We start from the raw sequence: 10,976 nt of genomic DNA, 5'->3' as shown, positions 1-10,976 counted from the left end.
AAGCCTCGATTCTTACATATAATAACATAGTGTAAAAAATAATTTCCCTCACACAACATGACACTCATCTATATTATCCATTTATAACCATCCTTACCAAATTAGTGACCAAATAAGAAAAAAGCACATGCATTTATGAATGATTTTCTATTAGGCCACGTAGACCACACAAACATGCAAAGTATTGTAAATTTTTGGATCTTTTTTCATGTGGTTGTCCTTTCCCTCCCAACCCCACCCTCACACTTTTCTCACATCCCAATTTCCGTATTTAAATACGAAAACTAATTTTCAAATAACTTCTCAACTTATTCACTCTCAGAATCTTCATCTTCATCTTTCAGCATCAAAATGCCCCAAATTTCTTCTTCAAATTAGGGTTCACAAAATCTCATTTCTCTTCATCTTCACTCTCCATGGAATCCTTCTGCGTCAACTCTCTGTACACAGTTTCTCCTCAATTGACTCTCTCGCCCAGAATCGAGCAGAGGAAAGTGCGGAGAGTGCGAATTTCGAATTTGGCTTCGACCACTGGAAACGGCGCGGTTGTGAGGCCGTTGCAGCTGCCTAGTAATTCAAAGTCGAATAACAGTGCGTTGGAGCAGCTTGACATTGAGCGTGGTGTTTGTATACCTTTCCGCAAGTACTCACCTGAGATTGTACGTTTTTTTTTAGCATTCTTGCTGTGTTTTGCGTTATCATTGAAGTTTATTGTTCATTGCAGCTTATAGTTACCAAGTGTTTATGTATACAAGATATTTCTAATATAAGTGATAAAATGAAGTTAAATTGTTTTTGTATAAAGTGTAAGCTGTTTTCTTAATCTATTTTGGAGAGCTCATGAAAATAAGCTGAAAACAGCTTATGCACATGTCATAAGCTGTCTTCCTAAGTTCTTCCAAATACGGCCCATTTGGATTGACTTACTTCTGAGCTTATGAAACAGCTTATGTAAATAAACAAGCTTTTATGCATTATTCGTAAGCTTGTCAAGGTAGTTTATGAAAAAAATAACATATGAAGATACAATTTTCGCTAGTGAGTACTTATGATTTATGAAATAACATAAAAGCTTATTTATTTGCAAAGCTATTTTTCATAAGCTCAAAAATAAGCCAATCCAAACGCGCCAGTCTCACAACAAGTGCTTATGCTTATGCTTATGCTTATGCCAGTAGATAATCTTAAATAAAGTTAATTTGTTTTAGTTTAGACTGTTTGCATAAGTTATCTTGGAGAGCCTATGAAAATAAGCTGAAATTTCATAAGCTGTTTTTGTAACTTCTCCCGAACACTCTCACAAGTGCTTGTGCTAGTAGATAATCTCAAAAAAGTTAATCCAAACAGACCCCTAATTGCGTTTGGCTAATGCTTGAGAAAATAGTAGCTTTTAATGATTAACTACATAACTTAATTTATTTGTTTTATTATTTTTGAATTTTGGGTGTTAGTCATTGTCAACTTATATGGTACTTGATTGATAGTCCAACTAGGTAGTCACTGTACATTTTCGTTATTCTTGTTGATTGAAAGGGGATAGTTTGATCTTAGCATGGGAGGGTAGTGGAACTAGAAAATATTATTTCAATATGGTGAATGTTTGTTTCCTAATTGAAGAAAATTTTGTTTGATTATTTTTTCCCCTGTTGTCTGTTAGGTGAGGAATAAGGTATTAGGATCAAGAGGATCTATTTTGTCTCTAATTTCACGAGGAGTGGAGATAGTTTTGAGTCTGGGCTTGTATTGGTCTGCCTTGGTGTATGATTTCCTTGTTGGAAGAGATGAAGAAGTTGTTCCATTTCGTGCTCGACAGCTTAGGAACCTCTTGTGTGATCTGGGGCCTTCATTTATTAAAGCTGGTCAGGTGTGTTGTTGTACAGTTCTGTCAAACATTTGTTCTGTGTTTACCAGTTGATCATAGATTTTCTTTCATTTGACAGGTCCTTGCAAACAGGCCAGATATCATTAGAGAAGATTATATGAGTGAACTTTGCATTCTTCAAGACGATGTCCCTTCATTTCCCAATCAAGTAAATCTAATTACCGAGCCTCAACTGTTTTTAATCTATTTTATGCTAAGTGGTTAGCATAGAATTATCATCTGATGTATGGCATAATAATGTCTTAGATTGCCTTCGGTATCATAGAGGAAGAACTGGGTCAGCCCCTTGAAACTGTTTTCAGCAGCATCTCATCAGAGACTATAGCAGCTGCGAGTTTAGGTCAAGTTTACCGTGCTACTTTACGTGCCACTGGCGAGGATGTTGCTATAAAGGTTTCATTGAACTCACCTTGTATTAAATTTCTGTTATGCTTTTCCAATTTAGCCCTTATTACATGGTTTTTAGAAGTTCTGACATGGCATCAGATTATATTGCAGTCTCCATAGCTTGATCAACTAATATTTTTAAAATTTACATGCTTAGCTTTTTCACTTTTATAACTGCAGTACTTGAGCCATCACCTTTAGACTTTCATAATGGTTTTATTTCCTGCTGTTGCCTGAATCACGTGCACTTTATTATACTTTTTCATCATTTTTTGTTGGGATGATTTTTTGATATTTTCTTACTCATACTGTTCCAGTTCAGTTACTTTCATTTGTTTCTTTGTTTGTTTATTTTTGTTGGTATATAAATTTTGACCCTTTCCCCCCTTTCTAGTTATACTCGTTTTGCTGTCTTCTATTTATGATTGAAAAATTTGGCTTTGTTTAAGTATGTTATGAAAGTGATTCATATATCTTACTAAAATATAAGCAAAGGGGAAAATCCACTTCTAAAGACATAGCTTGGTGATGCAGGTTCAAAGGCCCGGGATAGAGCCCATAATTTATCGAGATCTTTTCCTATTTCGTACTTTAGCTTCATTCTTAAACGGCATCAGTATACAGAAACTGGGTTGTAATGCTGAGCTGATTGTTGATGAATTTGGTGAAAAGCTTTTGGAAGAGCTTGATTATACATTGGTAACTTTCAGAACTTTTTGTGCTTGTCATAGTAGTTTATTTTCTGCTTTGAACTTCTTAAAGCATCAAATAAGAGCATTGCTTGGCATATTGAGTGTGTTTTTCTCAGTATATATGTTCTAAACAAATGTTCTGATTTCCCTCTTTTTATTTCAGGAAGCCCGCAATATTGAAGATTTTCTAGAAAATTTTAAAAACGACCCCACTGTCAAAATTCCTCTTGTTTACAAACAACTTTCTGGGCCACGTGTATTAGTGATGGAATGGATTGATGGTATTAGGTGCACCAATCCACAGGTTTGTTTACTTGGATTGTTGATGCCTTTACTATATATTGTATCTGTTGTCAGTGAAAGTGGTTTGTTATATTTCATGGATTAATAAGTTTTCATCTTGTTACCCAGGCAATTAAAGAAGGTGGTATTGATCTAGATGGATTTCTAACAATTGGTGTGAGTGCTGCACTTAGACAATTGTTGGAATTTGGATTATTTCATGGAGACCCTCACCCTGGAAATATTTTTGCCATGCGTGATGGACGGATTGCATATGTGGACTTTGGCAATGTTGCTGTTCTTAGTCAGGTAATTCTTCACATGCTTAGCATGGAGGAAAAAAAATTGTGTTAGTCCTTCTATGGCTACCAGTAATTGTGTCTCCTTGTTGTAAATATCATGTAATGAAATGTTTAGTTGTGTTTCTCCACCAGACAGCTGTGGAGTTAAGTTTGATAGAAATAAATAGATTACAATATATAGGCTATATTGAATCTGTTAACTAGAGAATTACAAGAGAATAGTATCTAATAAAAGACAGGAAACTACAAAAAGAAATCTGTACAATAATAGAGTCAAATCCCGATAATTGTTGTGATTATGCACACAATACACTCTCTTTAACTGGTGAGTTATATCTGTTTCTATCATTCCTAAATTGCAAGTTAGTTCTTGAAGTTTCTCTGTAGGAAGTCCTTTGATTAATACATTTGCCAACAGAAGCCTTATAGGAATGTACGTCATAGCTATGAGACCACTATCAAATTTCTCCTTGATAAAGTTCCTAAACACCTTTAATTTTGATGACTTAAGTTGTTGTTTGCTGGGATGTCAATGGGGCAGGGTGGGGACGGGCGTACTCTCCTGCCCCTCAAAATGTCCCCCATTCTGATCACAAGGAGATTTTCTCCCCTGTCCCTTTCCCGTGAGGATCTAACAACATAAAAAAGTTGTAAATTCTATATTACTTTTAGGATGAATTTCGATCTACATGGGATTTTTTTTTGGAAATAATGGGAACAAGAGTAATGTGATGTGTTAATTTGTTTAAATTATGTTTTTTTTTAAAAAAAAAAAGGAAAAATGACAAGAAAATCGTACTTGTAACATATTTGTAAAGGATGTTGTGGTAATATTGTTGGGGAAGGGGACCTGCATGGTGGGGGCCATCACCATCCCCAAACTTTCTTTGGGGGGGATTTTCTTCCCCGTTCCTGTCCTCACGGGAAAAAAATGCCTCCTGCAGGCCCCAAATAGGGCAGTCTTGATGGGATCCCTACTCACGGGGGCAAATTGACTTCGCTAGTTGTTGGATCAAGTTGGGTTTTTGCCATCTCTGATATTGGTACTGATATCAGTTCAAATCTCTGGTTTTGTTCAAAATTGATACTAATATTGGAACTAATACTGGTTGAGGGTCCTTAATTATGAGTACTATTGTCCTCAGAAGCAGTACCAGAAGAAAATGCAAATCATGCACAAGATGATCCAACATTAGTCTAAGAGGTGATGACTCAAGGGAGTGAACTTCTAGACTATTCTCCTCCTGAAGTTGAGAACTAACGTAAAAGGACTCTATCTTGAAAGTGACATCCCTGGAGATAAGACATGGTGATGATATCATGATGATTGTCAATTTAATTGCCTGATGATCCATTTTCTATGATATGAACCCTGCAATATGAAGAGGTCATTGTGGTTCAACAGTATAAGGGATGATTTCTTGTTAGAAGTGGTGTGGATTTCAAACAGAAGAGTGTAGCATACAAGTAATAGTCCGGGGCTTTCAAATATTAGTAAAATGATTTAGAGTTGGAACCAATCGACCCTGAAATAGAACCACAGAATGTTGACGACCTGTTCTATGCTAGTGGTGTTGCAAATGAAGAATGAGATGGTGGGACTTTTAGCACGCGCCAATGATGAGCAGCACAACTGGAGGTGCATGAAATGCTTTCCCAAGCAACTTCTGGCAGTTGTCAGCGATGGCTACGCATGGTGAAGTTGAAAAGAAAGCTGAATTGTAATGAAAGCACCTAAGGGCTGGCTGAAATGGAGCTAGGGTTCTACCATGGAAGCAAAGTCTCCCAAATCAAGAGTTCTAATTCCAACTTGAAAAGAGAGGAAAAGAGTCTAAATATTAATTTTCTGATTACTAAGTTTGCTGAATGTTTACAACACATATTAGGATATATCCAATCCAACCTAATTAAGATATTACAAGGAGATAATGGCTTACAAAATCTCTTCAAACCAAACCTGTCCTCCTAATTACATGAAACTGCAGAAAAATGTTTGTACACTAATAAAGAGTCAAATGGTAATCATGCCACATGCTTTCTTTTTCTAATTTTTCCAGTCTTGAATGTGTGTGTATAAAAAATAAAATAAAATAATATATATAATAATTTAAATCATATGCTATATTATCTGGCCTTGCAGAATAGTGAAAAATTTGTGGCTGACATGTTTATCTGCTTCCATTTTCCTCAGCAAAATAAACAGATTTTAACTGATGCTGTTGTACACGCTGTGAATGAGGACTATGCTGAAATGGCTAATGATTTCACCAGATTAGGCTTCCTGGCAGCAGGGACTGATGTCTCTCCAATAGTTCCTGCTTTAGAAGCAATTTGGCAAGACTCTGCTGGAAAAGGACTGGCAGATTTTAATTTTCGCAGTGTCACTGGTAGGCATTTTCACTTCATCACTTAATATAAACAATTATTGCCTTGTGACATTTTAAGTTATAGAGTATTAGATTAAAAATAAGAAAGAAATGCAGACTTTGAATTATGAATGTGGTTTGATATGATTGATGATGACTATTGTTATTTGATACAATAACTAAACATTAACTCTTATTATACTAATATAGGATTAGACTCCAAATCCTAATTAAATAAGGAAACAAATAATGATAAATTGAAAATAACAAAGAAATGTGAAAACTAGTCTAAAGAAATATTGTGAGATATTCTATGATAAGAAACTAATCCTAGATTATCTAAAATACTCTAGGATTATAACAGCGGCCATTTAATCCAAACTCTAATGTTTTTGAAATAAATTTTCTCAATCTGGTTTGAATGCTTTTTTATATTGGAAGTGAAATTTAAAATAACAAGACACTATACTATGTATACTGCCTGAATCTGAAAGAAAGAAATCCAATCAAGTTAAGGACCCTAGTTACAGTACAGGTTATGTGACTGTTGTTGCATCTTACCTCTTAGCTTTCTTCAATGATAACGTGCAGAAGGTATCAGAGATATCGTAAGAAAGGGACAAATCTGTTGCTTTATAATAAAGAAGTAATATATCTGTACATTACAATGGTTCAGTTTAGTTTGGTATTATGAGTTCATGGTAATCCAGGATTCAGTAGTTATCTGTTAATTATTATTATATTTTGTTTTTGCATCGTAACCAATGTGTCAATGAAGCGTCATTCATGGAATCATGGTTTTTCAAATTATTTCCGTCAATGTTTTTTTGGCATTTTTGAGGGAACAAGGCAAGAATAGAAGCTTTTTGTCATGCCGAATTTCATAAATTCTCAACTGATATTTTAATGAATATACTACAGGGAAGTTTAACCAGTTGGTTTACAATTATCCCATTCGAATCCCAGAAAGGTTTTCACTCGTAATTCGTTCTTTATTGACTCAAGAAGGCATATGTTTTACTCTGAAGCCTGACTTCAAATTTCTTGAGGTAAATATTCCCAATTCTGACTTGTCCAGATTTCAATTTGATTTAAAGGTTGTATGCACTTTATTTTAAGAATTGCATTTTTTTTAATTTTATAAATAATGTTGCATTTCAAGAACGAAATCGGTTTCATAATATGTATTTGAAGCAAAATAATTACTAATATTTTGCTATATACGTCTGTTATTGTAAATAAAAAAAGGCGTGGCAACTGTCCCTTTTCTATCATTATTTGTCACTGCAACATTAACATCGGGATGTCAAATAGGTTGCATATCCATATGTGGCTAAGCGACTACTAACAGATCCAAATCCAGCTCTACGTGAACGACTCGTACAGGTCAGTAATGCTTTTCAAAGAGCATATACTTGCTTTTGTGCATATAATATATAACTACTATTCTGTTTAGTCTGTGACCATCAACAAAAAGAAAGCCCATTCTTGGTATCAACTATCATATTTTTGTTTGGAGGAGGGGGGATTTGAAAGTAGGTGACCTATGCATTCCAAGGTTTCATACTGTATGAATTGATGCCATTTTACCCATTATATTCAAATTCATGAGCCAAGGGTACTTTTTGTCACGGTCATTCTAGATATAGTTGGTTAGAAGTCATGGGTTTAATTTTGAAGTTGGTTAGATGAAAGTCATGAATTGATGACACAACATGCATGTCTTTTGGTGTGGCTAAATAAATCTACTTGGTATCTTACTTCACTTGTGTTATAGTAGTGGAAGATTATTCTGTTATACTGGGATATGGAAGCAATACAAGCTCTCTTTTCAAATCCGTCTTAAACATGTAAAATATATGGGCACACAATTCAGTCAGATGTGCTTAAAACTTGATTTGCTAGTAAATCACTTTCTCTCTTCCTTGCCGCCTGTCAAAGCACTAAATCTAAGCGGTCTTATACCTACCTATGTGAACTTTTCTGTACACTTCCTGTGAGATAACTTAGTAATCAATATCTGTCAATCTAACCTAGTCACACTTGCTATGTGAATATATATTGCTCGTAATTTGATGTACTTCACTTAATCTTTTAGGTTCTATTCAAAGATGGCCTTTTCCAGTGGAAACGGCTTGAAAACCTTATTGTTCTTGCAAAGGAAAATGTGGCCAAGATGAGCAGCAATCCAGCATTGCAAGTGAAAAACACGTATGTATTTTATTTTAAGTTTATAACATTATTGCAGAAACAAAACCTGCATTTCATGGTTAGTTACCTCCGTTCATCTTCCAATGTTACACACTAGACCATATCTATACAGGCAAACCCAGAGAAACTGGAAAGTTAATAAAAAATTGGACCTTACTGATACAATCAAAGATGGAGCTCGCCTTTTCTTTGTTGACGAAGGAATCCGCCGGCAGCTTCTACTTGCTTTGACCGAGGACTCAAAGCTTCATATAGAAGAGGTTTGTCCCGATGATATCTAGCATTTTCCTCTATCTTTAAGCCTGCAATCTTGGTTCACTGCAATCATGCAATTAGTCATCGGATGAATGATTGAACAAGCCATATTCAATAGCAGCAAAATAGCTTATCTTGCTAACCCATTGCAATTAGGGCCTTTGATGCCCTAATGGGTGCCTCAGGGTATCTCTACAAGCTTAGGTCATTTGGACCGGCTATTACTAATATCCAAATCGCAGTGGGACAACCATTTTTTTGTTGTTGTCGTTGAGTTAGGCTTCCATGTTACCAACTCTCTCAACACCATGTTGGTAAATTGGATTTATTAAAAAGATTCAAATGTGAGCCATCTGATTTCATCCAATGGTTCCGATCACATGACTGCAGTGGTTCGGTCATAATATGACTGCATTGAATCCAAATTATGTGATGGAGAATCTGACTTGTGTTCTATACAGCTTGTCGATGTATATAGGTTGGTTGAAGATCAGATAGATATACCCTCAGTGGCCGTAGAAGTAGCTCGAGGTAAAGTTCCTGTGCATCCTGTAATTGTCATAGTTCAATTGTTATATGCATGAGGTGAACTGAATATAAATATCTTTTTGGTGTAGACTTCCCAACTGTTGTCAGGGATCTCCTACTTTCATGGAGCGAGTCAGTCTTATCTGATAGATAGTTGAATTTTTGGACGGTGTATAGCAAATACAAATATTGTTTCAGTCAGATGAGCATACTTGCACAAGGATTATTATATGAAATTATAAATGACCGCCAAGACTTGGTTGGTAAAGGAAATAACTAGTAAATTTGTATAGGAAACAATATATTTCTCAGTAAATATTAAATTGAATTTTCAATGGAAGAAGTAAAAAAGTTCATATTGATCCTCGAGCTTCCTTCGACATATATTATTCATTCAGTTCTTTAACTTCTGCTGCAGCTGCTCATTGGTATGTCAAATCATTTCCTTCACTAGACTCCACTTATCATGTTGCTACCGTTTGTATAATTTTGTTTATATCAAACAAGTATACTATATCCGTAAGTCCTACACAGCTCAACCGGCAAATTTCGAAATTGATAGGTTGGATCTTTGTGGTGTCCCGGGTTCGAACCCATTATCTCACTCTCTTATTTGTGTTTGTGAGTTTTAAGCGTATTTACTACTCTGTCTGCAGATAAAAATAAAATAAAATAGTTATTGTCGACATTTTGTTCCAACTTTATTCAAGTTGAGAACTTAAACTTGTTTATTATTTGTTACTCTGGGAATTCAGTTTATAGCTTGTTTGTTCCTTGTAAGACAAAAAATTGACACTTTGCTTCGACTATGAGTTTTAAACATTAACGTTCGATTATGTGATTTCGATTTAGTTGAATTTCCCAAACGCCATGATTATCTGATTTTATATCTATAACTATATATCTTTCTATACATTTCTATACCTATATATAAAAGGAAATACATAATTATGGTGTAGTATTTTTCTTCTAATTATATCTTCGATTTAAACTATTATAATTACAATTTTATCATTTTTATAATATTATTTAAATCTTTAATTAAAAAATCAGTTAAATCCAACTATAATAGGGGAACAATTTCACCAAAATGGAAATTGTAATAGGAACAATTTCGTCAAAAAATTTCGCTATAATAGAAACAATGTAAGTTAAATATTTATTTGATTGTGGTACATTATCGGTTAAATCCTTGAAAGCACTATAAATAATAAATGAAAACACACGAAGATCTCTCAGATAAACGTCGAGTCTCATGGTTGAAACATTGATTTTGGTACATACTCGGTTAAATCCTTGAAAGCACTATCAAGGATAAATGACAACACATGAAGATCTCTCCAATAAACGTCGAGTCTCATGGTTGAAACATTGATTGTGGTGCATTTTCAGTTAAATCCTTAAAAGCACTATCAAGGATAAATGGAAACATATGAAGATCTCTCCAATAAACGTCGTGTTTCCATTTATCCTTGATATGTGTAAAAAATGAGTCTCATGTTAGAGATCATTAGACCATATTTGTGTTTACTCGCATTTCTCATGATATTTTTGACATGAGAAAATAACTGAGTCATATGTGCAGAATGCATTGAGTATCATCTTTGTGTTAACATAAATATTTGTCATTTGTTATCCTTTGCTAGATACACATATGACATCTAAAAAATATTTGATTTAATCATTAGACTATATTTAATTAGGTATATGTGACTTGCATAGATCTTCATATTGGTTACTCCCACGCTTTCACGATTCCTCTACGCATTTTTTCTAAATTCTCTTTAGTGTGTCCAATAAGCGTAGTTATTTTTGCGTATCTAGCACTCCGTCTAGACTCGATACTATCTTAGTCATTCGTTAAGATCCAACAAAATTTTGATAGTCTTCACTTCATGATCAAGAACTTGACTTTTGAAAATGGTTTGGTGAAGAGAAAAAAGGGAAGAAAATGGCTGGTCCTCCTAATGATCTTGACCAGGAGAATGGTAGGATATTTGTTCAATTTTTGAAAACTTTCTATGAAGTGACTTAATGTTTCTCTTAGTCTTTAGATGTGACATCAAATACA

General features: G+C 34.6%; 1 protein-coding gene across 1 annotated transcript; it reads left to right on the top strand.

Annotated features, from left to right (window-relative positions):
- The first annotated feature begins 247 nt into the window (after nt 1-247).
- LOC25481877 (protein ACTIVITY OF BC1 COMPLEX KINASE 1, chloroplastic) lies at nt 248-9,274 on the top strand. Its single transcript, XM_013610277.3, has 14 exons — nt 248-659; nt 1,658-1,864; nt 1,941-2,030; nt 2,129-2,275; nt 2,804-2,968; nt 3,125-3,265; nt 3,373-3,552; nt 5,737-5,932; nt 6,833-6,960; nt 7,226-7,297; nt 8,010-8,122; nt 8,235-8,382; nt 8,839-8,908; nt 8,995-9,274. The coding sequence occupies exons 1-14, from the start codon at nt 417-419 to the stop codon at nt 9,057-9,059; spliced, it is 1,965 nt and encodes a 654-aa protein (XP_013465731.1). The 5' UTR covers nt 248-416; the 3' UTR covers nt 9,060-9,274.
- The last annotated feature ends 1,702 nt before the right edge of the window (nt 9,275-10,976 follow it).

The sequence above is a fragment of the Medicago truncatula genome, chromosome 1, assembly GCF_003473485.1.
Source record: "Medicago truncatula cultivar Jemalong A17 chromosome 1, MtrunA17r5.0-ANR, whole genome shotgun sequence".
Classification (NCBI taxonomy): domain Eukaryota; kingdom Viridiplantae; phylum Streptophyta; class Magnoliopsida; order Fabales; family Fabaceae; genus Medicago; species Medicago truncatula.
The sequence above is the reverse complement of the archived record's forward strand: the minus strand, read 5'-3'. Positions and strand labels throughout refer to the sequence as shown.

Bases quoted from the DNA above. Each gene is read 5' to 3' on its own strand.
- LOC25481877 (XM_013610277.3), top strand. From the start codon at position 417: ATGGAATCCTTCTGCGTCAACTCTCTGTACACAGTTTCTCCTCAATTG. The intron at 2,276-2,803 runs GTTTCATTGAAC...TTGGTGATGCAG, and splicing joins GCGAGGATGTTGCTATAAAG to GTTCAAAGGCCCGGGATAGA. The intron at 8,383-8,838 runs GTTTGTCCCGAT...TGTTCTATACAG, and splicing joins CAAAGCTTCATATAGAAGAG to CTTGTCGATGTATATAGGTT.